This window comes from Pristiophorus japonicus, chromosome X (genome assembly GCF_044704955.1).
Source record: "Pristiophorus japonicus isolate sPriJap1 chromosome X, sPriJap1.hap1, whole genome shotgun sequence".
NCBI lineage: Eukaryota > Metazoa > Chordata > Chondrichthyes > Pristiophoridae > Pristiophorus > Pristiophorus japonicus.
The window spans coordinates 19,678,527-19,694,438 of NC_092010.1; the positions used below are offsets into that span (position 1 = coordinate 19,678,527).

Here is a 15,912-nt window from a genome sequence, read left to right on the forward strand (position 1 = left end):
TGGCCACCACACGTGGAATCTGGCTATCGCTTTCATCATTACGATGCCTGGGTGGGTATTGTGGAGGTCATTGATGAAGGTGTCTCTGCCCTTCTTGGGGACCACTACTCGATTACCCCACAGAAGGCAGTCTGCCTGTATAGACATTTCACCTTTGCACCACTAGAACGGCTTTATCTCTTCCTGCATTTCCACTGGGACACTGGACCAGCTCCCGTGAAGCACACAGCTTTTGACTAGAGATAATAAGGGGTCCTGGCTTGTCCAGGTTTTGATCTGCCGGACAGTGACGGGTGATTGCTCACTCTCAAATGCTTCCATAATCATGGCTAGATCTGCGGGCTGCGCCATTTCCATTCCCGTGGTGGGCAATGGCAGCTTACTGAGAGCATTGGCGCAGTTTTCTGTGCCTGGCCTGTGGCGGATGGCATAGTTGTATGCGGACAACGTGAGCGCCCATCTCTGGATGCGGGCCGATGCATTGGTATTTATCCCTTTACTCTCGGAAAACAGGGATATAAGTGGCTTATGGTCAGTTTCCAATTCGAATTTTAGCCCAAACAGGTATTGATACATTTTCTTTATCCCATAGACACACGCTAATGCTTCTTTTTCAATCATGCTGTAGGCTCTCTCAGCCTTAGACAGTTTCCCAAAATCATTAGCTTGTTGCAATACACACCCGATGCCATATGACGACGCATCACATGCTAGTACCAAGCGCTTACTTGGATCATACAGCACAAGCAATTTGTTTGAGCATAACAATTTTCTCGCTTTTACAAAGGCATTTTCTTGGCTTTTGCCCCAAACCCATTCGCCCCCTTTTCATAGTAAGACATGTAGTGGTTTTAGTAGTGTGCTGAGACCCGATAAGAAGTTACCAAAGTAGTTCAAGACTCCCAGAAATGACCGCAGATCCGTCACGTTCTGTGGCCTCGGTGCGTTCTCGATTGCCTCAGTCTTCGCGTTGGTGGGCCTGATGCTGTCCGCCGCAATCCTCCTTCCCAAGAACTCCACTTCAGGCGTCAGGAAAACGCACTTCGAGCGTTTTAACCTGAGCCCCACGCGGTTGAGTCGACTAAGAACCTCCTCCAGGTTCTGCAGGTGCTCGACTGTGTTCCGACCTGTGACCAAGATGTCGTCCTGGAAGACCATGGTGTGCAGGACCGACTTCAGTTAACTTTCCTAGTTTTTCTGGAATATCGCTGCCGCTGATCGAATTTGAAACGGGCATCTGTTACAAACAAAAAGACCTTTGTGCGTGTTGATGCAGGTGAGGGCCTTTGATAATTCCTCCAATTCCTGCGTCATGTAGACTGAAGTCAGATCCAGCTTCGTGAATGTCTTTCCTCCCGCCAGCGTTGCAAAGAGGTCGTCTGCCTTTGGTAGTGGGTATTGGTCCTGCAGGGAGAAACGATTGATAGTTACTTTGTAATCGCCACAGATTCTGACGGTGCCGTCTCCCTTGAGGACTGGGACAATAGGACTGGCCCACTCACTGAACTCGATCGGTGAAATGATGCCCTCTCTTTGCAGCCGGTCTAGCTCAATCTCTACCCTTTCTCTCATCATGTACGGTACTGCTCTCGCCTTGTGATGGATGGGTCGCGCCCCCGGAATTAGGTGGATCTGCACTTTTGCTCCTTGGAATTTCCCGATGCCTGGTTCGAACAGCGAAGGGAATTTGTTTAAGACCTGGGCACACGAAGTGTCGTCAGCGGGCGATAGCGCTCGAACGTCGTCCCAATTCCAGCGTATCTTTCCCAGCCTGCTCCTGCGAGCAGCGTGGGACCATCGCCCGGTACCACCCAGAGTGGTAGCTTGTGCGCCGTTCCATCGTAGGAGACCTTTACGGTAGCACTGCCGATTACAGGAATCAGTTCTTTATTGTAAGTTCTTAGTTTTGTGCGAACTGGAGTTAAGACTGGCCTTGAGGCCTTGTTGCACCACAACCTTTCGAAAGTCTTTTTGCGCATGATGGACTGGCTCGCGCCCGAGTCCAGCTCCATTGACACCGGGAGCCCATTTAGTTCAACGTTCAGCATTATCGGGGGACAATTCGTGGTGAATGTGTGCACCCCATGTACCTCTGCCTCCTCTATCTGAGGCTCTGGTTTGTCGTGATCCTCCATGTATCTGTCCTCCTCTGCAACATGGTGATTTGCAGGTTTAACAGGCTTTGCAGCTCACCTGCACACTTGTTGGAGCTGTCCCATTGTTCCACAGCCCTTGCAAATGTACTCTTTGAATCAGCATGAATGGAAACGATGATCACCCCTACAGCGCCAACAAGGTGTTAATGGCCTTGCATTCATCACCCTTGATGATGGACTCTGAGACATCAGCGGACGTGCAGCTGCAGGTGTGTGTGACCTGCCCTGTACGTTACGATTCGAAAACAACATCACTTTGTTCACAGTACTTGTAGCAGCACTTGAGTGCTGAGAGATTTGCTTCGTATTGTCACTGGTGGCAATAAACGCCTGCTATTACCTTACTCAAGGTTGGGGTCTCTACAGTCAAAAGTTTGCGAAGTATGGTTTTGTGGCCAATGCCAAGTACGAAAATGTCTCTGAGCATGTGCTCCAAATGTCCTTCAAATTCGCAATGTCCTGCAAGGCGTCTTAGCTCAGCGACATAACTCGCCACTTCATGACCTTCAGACCTTTTGTAGATGTAGAACTGGTACCTCGCCATCAGAACGCTTTCCTTCGGGTTCAAATGCTCTCCGACCAGTGTGCACAAATCGTCGTACGATTTCTCCGTGGGTTTCGCTGGAGTGAGCAGATTCTTCATGAGGCCATACGTTGCCCCTCAGACGGTGAGGAGGATCGCCCTTCGTTTGGCAGCACTCTCTTCCCCATCTAGCTCGTTGGCCACGAAGTATTGGTCGAGTTGCTCCACAAAAGTTTCCCAATCATCTCCCACTGACAATTTCTCCAGGATGCCCACTGTTCTCTGCATCTTTGGGTTCGCTATCTGTATCTCGTCGCCAGTTGTTGTGTATGGAGAAAGAGTCAGACTGAACACTGTGAGCTCAAAGTAAAGTGTGACCTTAGTCTTTTATTGCCTTTCCAACCTGTGAAGCCTCCTTAAATACCTGTGCTCCCAAGGGATTATGAGATCCCTTATGGACTCCAGGGGATGAGCCCTCTGGTGGCTGTACAGAGTAAATACAAGTCCACATATATAACAAAAATGACCCCATAATTTCTGCCTTTTATACATATTTTTCCAAACTTCGCCCTGTATCTCCTGAGCCGTTGTTTTGTGCTAGGGTGCAATTTCACAGGTGGTAACGTCTCCCTGATTCCTTGCCCAAGTGGCCATTCTACATGCGTGAGTGTAGACAGAAACATTTCTGTAGCACCTTTCACGACCTCAGGGCCTCCCAAAGCACTTTACAGCCAATTAACTACTTTTGAAGTGTAGTCACTGTTGTAATACAGGAAATGCGGCAGCCAATTTGCACACAGCAAGCTCCCACAAACAGCAACATAGCAATAGTATGGATGCAATTAAGGGGAGGCTAGACAAGCATATGAGGGAGAAGGGAATAGAGGGTTATGCTAATAGATTTAGGTGGGGAAAGACGGGAGGTGACTCGAGTGGAGCTTAAACACCGGCATGGACTGGTTGGGCCGAATGGCCTGTTTCTTTGTCATACATCCTATGTAATGACCAGATAAACTGTTTTTAGTGACATTGATTGTGGGATAAATAGTGGCCAAGACACCAGGGATAACTCCGCAGCTCTTCTTCAAAGAGTGGTATGAGATCATTTACGTGCACTTGAGCAAGACTTGTTTTAACATCTCATCTGAAAGACGGCACCTCCAACAGTGCCAGCACTCCCCCAGTGCTGCAGTGGGAATGTCGGCCTGGATTATGTGCTCAAGTCTCTGGAGTGGGGCTTGAGTCCACAACCTTCTGATTCAAAAGTGAGAGTGCTACCAACTGAGCCAAGACTGACACTATCAGCCAATAGCTGATAGGCTATTTGACTGTGGTGGGCATTACCCTCACCTGATAGCTACACACGTGTGGTTTCCCGCAGGAGGCACATGTGGTCAGAAGTGCAAACCTAGCCTGATTTTTTCCCCCCTCCCTAATGTGGATTAAATTGCTCCCTCTCATCATGATTGCAGTTGAACTGTGTTTGATCTTCAGCAGTATAAGCAGCTGAATGTTTACATTGAGCAATACTTTTATTGCAATGTTCTGAGGTAGGTTATCAGTAAGTTTACAAAGTTCTTTTTATCCAGGTAGTGGTATTGTTGTTTCTCCTATAAAGGCGAAGAGACCATGGGGCTCAATTTGGGACCTTTCAAACTATATAAGCTGTCAGCTGTGGCTCAGTGGGTAGCACTCTTGCCTCTAAGTCAGAAGGTTGTGGGTTCAGGTCCCACTCCACAGACTTGAGCACAAAAAAATCTGGGCTGACACTCCAGCGCAGAACTGTGCGAGTGCTGCACTGTTAGAGGTGCTGTCTTTTAGATGAGATGTTAAACCGAGGCCCTGTCTGCCCTCTCAGTCGGACGTAAAAGATCCCATGGCAGTGATGGCACTATTTCGAAGAAGAGCAGGGGAGTTATCCCTGGAGTCCTGGTCAAAATTTATCCCTCAATCAACATCACTAAAACAGATTAGCTGGTCATTACAGACATGAGTTCAAATCCCACCACAGCAGATGAGGAATTAAAATCCAGTTAATTAAATAAATATGGGATAAAAAGCTAGAGTCAGTAATGGTGACCATGAAACTACTGGATTGTTGTAAAAACCCATCTGGCCCATTAATGTCCTTTAGGGAAGGAAATCTGCCATCCTTACCCGATCTGGCCAGACTGCTTGTCTGACATCCAGTTTTGGATGAGCAGAAATTTTCTCCAATTAAATATTGGGAAGACCAAAGCAATTGTTTTCGGTCCCCGCCACAAACTCTGTTCTCTAGACACTGACTCCATCCCTTTCCCCAACTCCTGTCTGAGGCTGAACCAGACTGTTCGCGAACTTGGTGTCATATTTGACCCTGAAATGAACTTTCGACCACATATCCACAGTATAACTAAAACCGCCTATTTCCACCTCCGTAACATCGCCCGTCTCTGCCCTTGTCTCAGCTCATCTGCTGCTGAAGCCCTCATCCATGCCTTTGTTACCTCTAGACTTGACTATTCCAACGTACTCCTGGCTGGCCTCCCACATTCTACCCTACGTAAACTCGAAATGATCCAAACCTTGACTGCCCGTGTCCTAACTCGCACCAAGTCCCGCTCACCCATCACCCCTGTGCTCGCTGACCTATATTGGCTTCCGGTTAAGCAACGCCTCGATTTCAAAATTCTCATCCTTGTTTTCAAATCCCTCCATGGCCTCGCCTCTCTCTATTTCTGTAATCTGCTCCAGGCCCACAACCCCCTTGAGATGTCTTGCTCCTCTAATTCTGCCCTCCTGACCATCCCTGATTATAATTGCTCAACCATCGGTGGCCGTGTCTTCAGCTGCCTGGGCCCTAAGCTCTGGAACTCCCTCCCTAAACCTCTCCGCCTCTCTACCTCTCTTTCCTATAGATGAAGTATAATGTGGATAAATGTGAGGTTATCCACTTTGGTGGTAAAAACAAAGAGACAGACTATTATCTGAATGGTGACAGATTAGGAAAAGGGAAGGTGCAACGAGACCTGGGTGTCATGGTACATCAGTCATTGAAGGTTGGCATGCAGGTACAGCAGGCGGTTAAGAAAGCAAATGGCATGTTGGCCTTCATAGCGAGGGGATTTGAGTACAGGGGCAGGGAGGTGTTGCTACAGTTGTACAGGGCCTTGGTGAGGCCACACCTGGAGTATTGTGTACAGTTTTGGTCTCCTAACCTGAGGAAGGACATTCTTGCTATTGAGGGAGTGCAGCGAAGGTTCACCAGACTGATTCCCGGGATGGCGGGACTGACCTATCAAGAAAGACTGGATCAACTGGGCTTGTATTCACTGGAGTTCAGAAGAATGAGAGGGGACCTCATAGAAACGTTTAAAATTCTGATGGGTTTAGACAGGTTAGATGCAGGAAGAATGTTCCCAATGTTGGGGAAGTCCAGAACCAGGGGTCACAGTCTAAGGATAAGGGGTAAGCCATTTAGGACCGAGATAAGGAGAAACTTCTTCACCCAGAGAGTGGTGAACCTGTGGAATTCTCTACCACAGAAAGTAGTTGAGGCCAATTCACTAAATATATTCAAAAGGGAGTTAGATGAAGTCCTTACTACTCGGGGGATCAAGGGGTATGGCGTGAAAGCAGGAATGGGGTACTGAAGTTTCATGTTCAGCCATGAACTCATTGAATGGCGGTGCAGGCTAGAAGGGCTGAATGGCCTGCTCCTGCACCTATTTTCTATGTTTCTATGTTTTTTCCTCATTCAAGACGCTCCTTAAAACATATCCCTTTGACCAAGCTTTTGGTCACCTGCACTAAATTCTACTTCTGTGGCTCGGTGTCAAATTTGTATTGCGTAATACTCTTGTGAAGTGTTTTGGGACGGTTCACTATGTTAAAGGCGCTATATAAATACACATTATTGTTATTGTTGTTAGGCACTTTGGGATATCCTGAGGTTGTGAAAGGTGCTATAGAAATGCAAGTCTTTCTTTTTTGATATATACGTTCAATAAGACAATGGATGAACCGTGAAAAGAAGTGTCATTTTCAACAAAGGTGGCGTTAAATATAATAGTTGAACGAGATCAATTCCGCTTTAAGAGTCTGGGTCCGCTTGCTTGAGTGACAGGCGTTGCCGTTACGCAATTCGAACAAGGAAGTAACTGTCGAAGCAAGGCGTGAGGCGACGAATCGACCTGATCTGATCCCATCCAAACCGGGACAGCCAGAGCTCACGCCGCATTCGCCCGCACCATGAGTAAGAAAGGTGAGGCTGGCGGGGTTTTTTTTTTGGTTGTGGTTGTTGTTGTTGTGTGTGAGGGCCGGGCTGAGCGGCGAGCAGAGGGCGGTGGCTCGGTGGTTCGGGGCCTGCGGGAGCCGCAGTCCTCACACATCCTGCGCAGGCAGGCCTTGGAGCCGCTCCTCGATTTGAGGACAAATTCGGCCGGCCTTCCGTCCGTCCGTTAGGCAACCTCCGCCAAATCCGGGCCGGGCTGCGGAAAAAAAATCCGACTTTTAAAATGGGCGAACTAGAATTCAAGCCGTCGAGTGATCGGAAACCATCGCCAATCCGAAGTGTGTTTTTAAAAAAAAAACGAATAATGTTTTCGTTTATTTTTGTAATTGGTAGCTTTAGCTGACAGGAATGTTTGCGCAACGGTTTTTTTTTTCACCCTTTTTTTTTGAGGGAAATTCTTGTGCTTTCCTCCCTCCCCACCACTTCTGAGGGCTCTTTGTTGGCATACGGTCCCAGTCTCTCGCCCTGTTGCCAAGCTACTTGGCCACAGGGAGGGTAAGCACAGCCGGTTCTGCTGTCCATACACACAGTTGGCAGAAGGGATCACTGGATGAATAGCCAGGAATGGGAGGCCTTGTGTCTCTTTTTTTTGGCTAATTTTTTTTCTCTCTCTGGAATCCCGGCAGCTTTTAATAAACAATGGACCATGCTTGCTGCCAATGGCGACATGCAAATGCTCGCTGGGCTAGGCCCAGTGTGTACATCTAGAAGAGGAAAGAAAGGTGCTATTATCAAAGTAGCACTGACTGATTATTGCAAATTTTAATAAAAATGTCAGTCAAGCTAGATTATGCCCAGAGTTTCCTGTCAGACACGCTGTTTGATACGCAGCCGAAATTTGGTAGGAAGAACGAGGAGAAGCAATATAAATTAAAGGGTACAATTCTAAAGGGGGTGAACAGAGAGACCTGGGGGTATATGTGCATAAATTGCTGAAGGTGGCAGGGCAGGTTGAGAAAGTGATTTTTAAAAAAAAAAGCATATGGGCTTCATAAATAGAGGCATAGAATACAAAAGTGAGGAAATTATGTACCAGTATAAAACACTGGCCTCATCTGGAGTATTGTGTCCAATTCTAGGCACTGCACTTTAGGAAGGATGTGAAGGCCTTTAGAGAGGGTGCAGAAAAGATTCACAAGAATGGTTCCAGGGATGAGGGACTTCAGCTACGTGGATAGTTGTAACCGTTCTATGGTTCAATGGCTTCTCCACACTTGGGCTAACTTTAAATTATTGATGTTTAAAATGTTGGGATATTTCACATGCTGTGAAGTTACTGTGTACTGCTTGTGGATAACCACCTGCTGGTGTTTTTAAAGAAAAAAATCATTGGTGCCTACAAAGAAAGAGAGACTTGCATTTATATAATGCCTTTTGCCTGCTCGGTACATCCCAAGGTACTTTACAGCCAATAGAGTACTTTTTTGAAGTGTAGTCCCTGTTGTAATGTAGGAGCATATATATTGTGATTTGTTGGTCATTTAATTCTGTAAATGGAGCAATTGGTATGAGTATAGTCCTACCAAGTGTTCAGCCCCAAGAGTTAATGTGAGAGTCTTCACGTGAGTTGACGTTGAGCTGGAAAACTGCTTTTGGATAATTTCCCTGACATTTCACAGGTTACATGTCTTGATACTTTGGCTCTACAGTGCTGCTCTGCGAGGTCAGATTCACACCCTGCTTTTCTTGACCAGTTTTATTTTTAATATTTATTCCTTGGATGTGAGTGTTGCTGGCAAGGATGGCATTTATTGTCCATCGCGAGCTGCTTTTTTAGAAAGTGGTGGTGGGCTTTGAACCTCTGCAGTCCATGTGGCGAAGGTGCTCCCACAGTGCTGTTGGGTAGGGAGTTCCAGGATTTTGACCCAGTGACAATGAAGGAACGGTGATATATTTCCAAGTCAGGGTGGTGTGTGGTTTGGAGGGGAACATGGCGGTGATGGTGTTCCCATGTCCTTTTGTTAAGTAGTGGAGGACACTGGCTTGGGGGTGTTGCTGAAGAACCCTTGGTGAGTTTCTGCAGCGCATCCTATGGATAGTACACACTGCAGCCATGGTATTCTGGCTGCTTTGTCCTGGATGGTGTCGAGCTTCTAGAGTGTTGTTGGAGCTGCACTAATCCAGGCAAGTGGAGAGTATTCCATCATACTCCTGACTTGAGCCTTGTAGGAGGTGCAGAGATTTTGGGGAATTAGGATGTGAGCCACTTGCTGCAGGATACCCAGCCTCTGACCTCTTGTTGCCACAGCATTTATGTGACCCCCAGAATGTTGATGATGGAGGACTCGGTGATGGTAATGCCATTGAATATCAAGTGGGAGGTAGCTGACTCTTTGAGGTGGTTATTGTCTGACACTTGTGTGCTACAAATAGTATTTGCCACTTGTCAGCCCAAGCCTGGCTGTTGTTCAGGTCTTGTTGCTTTTGGGCATGGAGTGCTTCATTATCTGAGGAATTGTGAATGGAGCTGAACACTGTGCAATCATCAGCGAACAGGGAAGGTTATTGATGAAGCAGCTGAAGATGGTTGGGCCTAGGACGCTGCCTTGAGGAACTCTTCCTGCGATGTCCTGGGGCTGAGATGAGTGGCCTCCAATAACCACAACCATCTTCCTTTTGTGCTGGGTATGACTCCAGCCGGTGGAGAGTCTCCCCCCTCCCCAGTCTCCATTGAATCAGTTTTACTAGGGCTCCTTGGTGCCACATTCTGTCAAATGCTGCCTTAATGTCAAGGGCAGTCACTCTCTCCTCACCTGGAATTCTGTCTTGCGTCCATGATTGGACCAAGGTTGGAATGAAATCTGGAACCGAGTGGTCCTGTTGGAACCCACATTGTATTCAACACTTTTATCCTGTGTTAGCTTCCAACTTTTCCATTTTTTTTATTGAGTATCTTGCCTACTTTGATTTAAACCTACTACTTTGGTGCAGTGCATTGGTGTTTCAACAAGTTATGTCAATGAGCAGTGGGATGTAGGTTTGCACCTGTGGTTCTTCAGCCGCTGAGTTCCTGATCTCGGCTATGCCATTCGGATGATTGCGAATTAGAGATCAGTTGTTTACCCACTGGGAAAGAAAGCCACCATATCCTGCCATGGCAACCTCTTTCTGCAGTCAAATTAGCAGAGATTTGGGACAAGTCAATCTGGAGGGACTCTGGGTATGTTGCGAGGAGACAAAAACAAAATGTCTTGTGACACAACACCCATAGGATTTATAATCCTGAGGGAAATGAGGAATTTCAGTTTTGAGCTCCTAGAAATAATGAGAGGAGATGATTCTTGATTTGAACATTGGGGGAGGGGGTGCGCATGCAAGAAAGTATTTTTGGAGTTTCAAAAGAATAAAGTGGGAACAATGGCCACGGTAGTATGGGCAAAAGACAGGACAAGAGAGGCAGGAGAGTTTGGAAACCAATGAAGGAAGAATCACTTCAGATAGCGAGCTTTTTCTGCATTCTATGAGCAAGTGGCTAGAACTGAAATATGGCAACAGTATTTAAGCCTTCATCAGACTTGGGCTTAAGAGGTGTTGAGAAAAGGAGTGTGTGGCACAAAAGGGAGATGGAACATTTTGAGGGTGACTTTTTAGTAATGGATGAAATGAGGGTTGTTTGGATTTGCAAACTGTCTTTTTGGATTTGTGACCTCAGTTACAAGCCATCCCAGATGGAAAGGATAAAAGTTTGCTCTCTACTGGCTGTAAAGGTTCCTGCGTGAAACGGGGTTTGTGTAGTCTCAACCCAGTTGCTCGTGTTAGTCCACAGCACAAAACTGCCCTCCCCCCCCCCCCCCCCCATTTGCCGTAAATTGATTCTAAAATATACCAGTCTCACTCTGGTTGTAGGGATGGCTGCCCTGAGAGACAGAAATGTCACACAAGTACAACAGGAAATGCTGTTAAGAGGCTGGGCGTGATTTTTGTGTAAACTGTATCTTTATAAAGCGGTTGTTTTTTTTCTCAGCGCGCACACACAGGATCCCTTTATCTCTTCCTTCTACCCCTCCCCCGGCAATTGTTAGTGCAGAGTGGTGGGAGCTTCGCTCTGTACCTTGCAATGTGCTATACTTGATCGGGGCATACTGCATACTGGTTAAAAATGATACATTTTCCATTCATCACTTGCCCATTGTGTTTTTCTGCACCAAACAGTGAGCGTGCAGGCTCCATCCAGTGGCCACGGCTTATAGTTTCACTTTCCAGTCTTATGACCTCACCGACCAGCAGTTTCCAGGAAATCGTTTTTTTTAAAACTCAGGAAATCCAGATGAGGGGTCAAGGGCAATGGAACAGGACGCGCAAGGTTAAAAAGAGAAGGCGAGATAAACAAAGAGGGATATAATAAGAAGCCATGTTTTATTTCCACAGAAGCCAAAAACACAAATTATTAAGCACTAAAATGAACACAAAAAGAAAACATTTGAAGAAAAAGACAATTTCTCTTCCAGCAAAATAGTCGGTTATCCAGATCTGTGTTAATAAAATCGAATCTGGTTAGCTGTCCTCTTACAAATATAACGTTTGCAAACCTTTTCTCCTTCTGGGAGCCAATCACCTTGTAACGAGGTAATTCCAAAAAACAGACTTTGCCCTTTATAGTTTGAACTACGTAATCAAGGGCATTGGAAAAAAGATAATAAAGAAGCTTTAACCCCAGTCAGCGTGCAGCAAAGTCGGGCACGGTGATTTCCACTGTGTAACTGGAATGTTTGGTGACTGTTCATTGGCTGTATTTGAATATAGCCCTGTTGCAGGAGATGCCATGTTTTCGAAAGGGCTGCTCCCACTGCTGTGGAGGACCTGTGATGGAAAATAACTGGAGCACATGAGTGGCAGAAACCCTGGAGAAAAGGCTGTTTGAATTTCAAAGCAGCGAGCGAGTCTAACTGTTGCCCGCATCTTAGCGTTTGAGTGCATTTCCACCCGTCGGGCAGTTGAATGGGACTGCTGGCAAATACTCCATGAATGTCTGATTTCATGTCCTAAATTTTCCCCTCGTTACTGAAATTTCAATGTCTTGAAATGTGTTTGAAGTACTAGTGCAAAATTTGTTATTTTGCAATAATCTAATGAAATCTGATGTACTTGCCTTTGCTCCGTTCTAATTTTATTTAAACATAGTTTATAGTGATCTGTCAGTGTTTGCCCATCCATGGAAGAGAATCAGAGTGCAAGCCTGCTTCTACTGTATTCAGCAATCTTTGGCTTGTGCTGTATTCTTTGAGCTTAGTTTATCATTAATATAAGGGGTTTATTGTTTGTCCCATGTTCCTGTGTGCATATAGTCACATTTCACTTTGGAACAAGCATGGGCTTGTCTGTGGAAGTGACGCTTTACTCTGAGCAGAAGAAAGAAGATCTGGAGCACACCTGAATCGTAACAGATCATGGGAAGGATACATCAGATGTATGGGAAGGATACACCATCAGAAAATGGCAGCCCAAATAACCTGAAACATATTAAATGACGCGAAGTGAATTCAAGATCTTTCCCACAAAAAGCACAGTACTGGGTCTAGAGAACATTTTTAACATAGGTTGGAGGGGGGGGGGTTAAATGGACAAAAATTCCGAGCGTATCGGGAAGCTGGCTCCACCCCGCCGACTTCCGGGTTTTACTGAGGCGGGACAAGGAGCAGGCAGCCATTTTAAATATGTTAATGAGGCCTCGGATTGGAACTGTTTTGCAGGTTTTACTGTGGCTGGGGTTGGCCTCGGGGGAAATCTGGCAGCTGCAGCTCGGTGAGGACAGCCTCGGGGAGAAGGTAAGTGGGCCAGGAGGAGCAGGAGTGCTTTCTCCCAGCCCCGCAAGCTCCAACCCCGGGGCCAGGGAACGGACCTACCTACTCCCGCAACCTCTGGAGTGCTCCCCGTCCGACTGGAAACCAAGCCTGTGAATCAGGCTGACTCCTGTGCGGGGAAGCATGTCGGCGCCAAAAGTTGCACGTGGGGAAACCCAGACTTTCCCTGCAAAACTCTGCCGCTGCCAGCCTACACCACCCACCCAGTAAATATCCAGCCCATGGTGTTGGCTCTCGAGCAGAAATAATAGTAGGAATGTTTCTGGGTGGTCAATCTCTACACTTCAAAGCACCAGGCAGAAAGGCTGGATCCCTCTTTCTTTCACACTCAACCTGGGTAGGCAGGTGGTGAGAGGATTGTGGCATATCTTTAACAATGTGACTGGTGTAACCATGCCCATGTTTTCAGTTCATGGGTATTGTGAAACTGTAGCATGCTCGCTGAGATTTGCCCTTTCAAACAGAAAATTGCTGTCATTCTGCTGAGCAATAACACTTCTGCGGTAAAAGTGTTGAGAAATGTGGGTGCTGGATGGAATGCAGGGCATGATTAGATTTAAATTGAAAATGATAGCCTTTAAAGTTTTTTTTAGCACAACAAGGTTTTGATGTTTCCCTGTAAAACTGAAATGAAAGTGCTGATCCTTTCTTGACTTATAATAGTTATCGGTCACAGTGATTTAATTGTTAAATCAAATGACATTTAGATCACCTGAAATGTTTTTGTGCTTTATTGAGATCGGACATTTCCTTTTTGAAACAGTTTGTTATTTCTCTGTTAAAATGGGCCTCCATGGTTTTCAAATTGTTTGGGTATTCCCCTCTTGTCCAGAAATTCAGCTTTTTTTGATCTTTCGGTTTCCTACCACTTTTTTTTTTTCCCTTTTTGGCTGGCATGGACTTCACATCCAGCTTCCACAGCTGCTGATGAGCTTGTGGAGTAGGCTCGAGGGGACAAATGGCCTACTCCTCCTATTTCTTGTGTTATGTTTGCAATCATTCAGTGCCACTGTGAGATACAACTGATGGTGTCTATTCATGTTTTTAAAAAAAAAAAACAAATCTGCCAGCTTATCAAGAGAGTAGATGCTTCCCAGTACACCCTAACCCTAAATGCAGATGTCGGCCCTTTCCCATATCAACAACAAATAAATCAAATGGGTTGAGGTTAAGAAGTCATCAGCTTAGTATTGCGTTATCAATGTAGAATCATGGTATTCTGAACTGAATGTCTTGTGTGATTTTTTTTTTTTTTTCCCCTCTTTCTCCCATTTTCTTTTAGGAGTGTATCAACAGCAAGGTTATCCTACACAGCAGCCAGGTATGGCTCCGCCACACTATTTGCCCACTGTTCAAGTTCCTCAGGCACCACCTTACACTGAAGCTCCTCCATCTTATGCGGAGGTGAGTGACCTAGTTTGTATCAATCTTTACACAGATCATGGAGTAAGGCACTTTATAATGGCTCTTACCAGTCATTCCACTATATACGGTGTGTGCTACCTTTTGGTCAACAGTACAGTGAATTGCTGTATAGTTCAGAAACTTAACTACTGTCCCCCACCTAGGAGCAAATAGAGAGGCTGTGGTGAGAGAGTGCTTGACTGCAGAGTAAAATTGGGGTAGGAGGGGTGGGATTGGTCCATGGGAGTGATAATGTGTTAACGGCCAAATAATTAGCACAGATCTTTTTGTGTGTGTGTGTGTAATTTCACACCCCTGTTCTCCAAGCTCCTGAGCTGTCCCATCTCTCCACCCACTTTTGAATGCTCCCATCCTCGTAGGCAATAGCCACTATTTTTCTCCCATCCTACTCCATGCACCTCCAACTGATCCCAAACTCCCACACTCCATCCTCCTCAATAACTCAGTTAATTCAGAGACTAGGGTCCTGAACTTAAGGAAAGGTAACTTCGACGGTATGAGACGTGAATTGGCTAGGATAGACTGGCAAATGGTACTTAAAGGGTTGACTGGGGAATAGGCAATGGCAGACATTTAAAAAAATCACATGGATGAACTTCAACAATTGTACATCCCTGTCTGGCGTAAAAATAAAAGGGGGAAGATGGCTCAACCATGGCTGACAAGGGAAATTGAGGATAGTGTTAAATCCAAGGAAGAGGCATATAAATTGGCCAGAAAAAGCAGCAAATCTGAGGACTGGGAGAAATTTAGAATTCAGCAGAGGAGGACAAAGAGTTTAATTAGGAGGGGGAAAATAGAGTATGAAAGTAAGCTTGCACGGAACATAAAAACTGACTGCCAAAGCTTCTATAGATATGCGAAGAGAAAACGATTAGTGAAGACAAATGTAGGTCCCTTGAGTCAGAATCAGGTGAATTTATAATGGAGAACAAAGAAATGGCAAACCAATTGAACAAATACTTTGGTTCTGCCTTCACTAAGGAAGACACAAATAACCTTCCGGAAATACTAGGGGACAGGGTCTAGTGAGAAGGAGGAACTGAAGGAAATCCTTATTAGTCAGGAAATTGTGTTGGGGAAATTGATGGGATTGAAGGCCGATAGTCTGCACCCAGAGTACTTAAGGAAGTGGCCCTAGAAATAGTGGATGCATTGGTGGTCATTTTCCAACACTCCATAGACTCTGGATCAGTTCCTTTGGATTGGAGGGTAGCTAATGCAACCCCACTTTTTATTTAAAAAAAAAAAAGGAGGGAGAGAGAAAATGGGTAATTGTAGACCGGTTAACCTGACATCAGTAGTGGGGAAAATGTTGGAATCAATTATTAAAGATGTAATAGCAGCATTTGGAAAGCAGTGACAGGATCAGTCCAAGTCAGCATGGATTTATGAAAGGGAAATCATGCTTGACAAATCTTCTAGAATTTTTTGAGGATGTAACTAGTAGAGTGGACAAGTGGATGTGATGTATTTGGACTTTGAAAAGGCTTTTGACAAGATCCCACACAAGAGATTAGTGTGCAAAATTAAAGCACATGGTATTGGGGGTAATGTATTGATGTGGATAGAGAACTGGTTGGCAGACAGGAAGCAAAGAGTAGGAATAAACGGGTCCTTTTCAGAATGGCAGGCAGTGACTAGTGGGGTACCGTAAGGTTCAGTGCTGGGACCCCAGCTATTTGCAATATACACTAATCATTTTGAATGAAGGAATTGAATGTAATATCTCTA

The 15,912-nt window shown here is 45.7% G+C and overlaps 1 protein-coding gene across 1 annotated transcript in view; it reads left to right on the top strand.

The window, feature by feature from the left end:
* The first annotated feature begins 6,783 nt into the window (after window positions 1-6,783).
* The window catches only part of dazap2 (DAZ associated protein 2), a 29,520-nt gene continuing 20,391 nt past the window's right edge, over window positions 6,784-15,912 (top strand). The window contains exons 1-2 of the mRNA XM_070869436.1: window positions 6,784-6,922; window positions 14,036-14,157. Coding sequence (XP_070725537.1) covers window positions 6,910-6,922; window positions 14,036-14,157 — 135 coding nt within the window. The 5' untranslated portion in view covers window positions 6,784-6,909. The remainder of the gene's footprint in view (window positions 6,923-14,035; window positions 14,158-15,912) is intronic.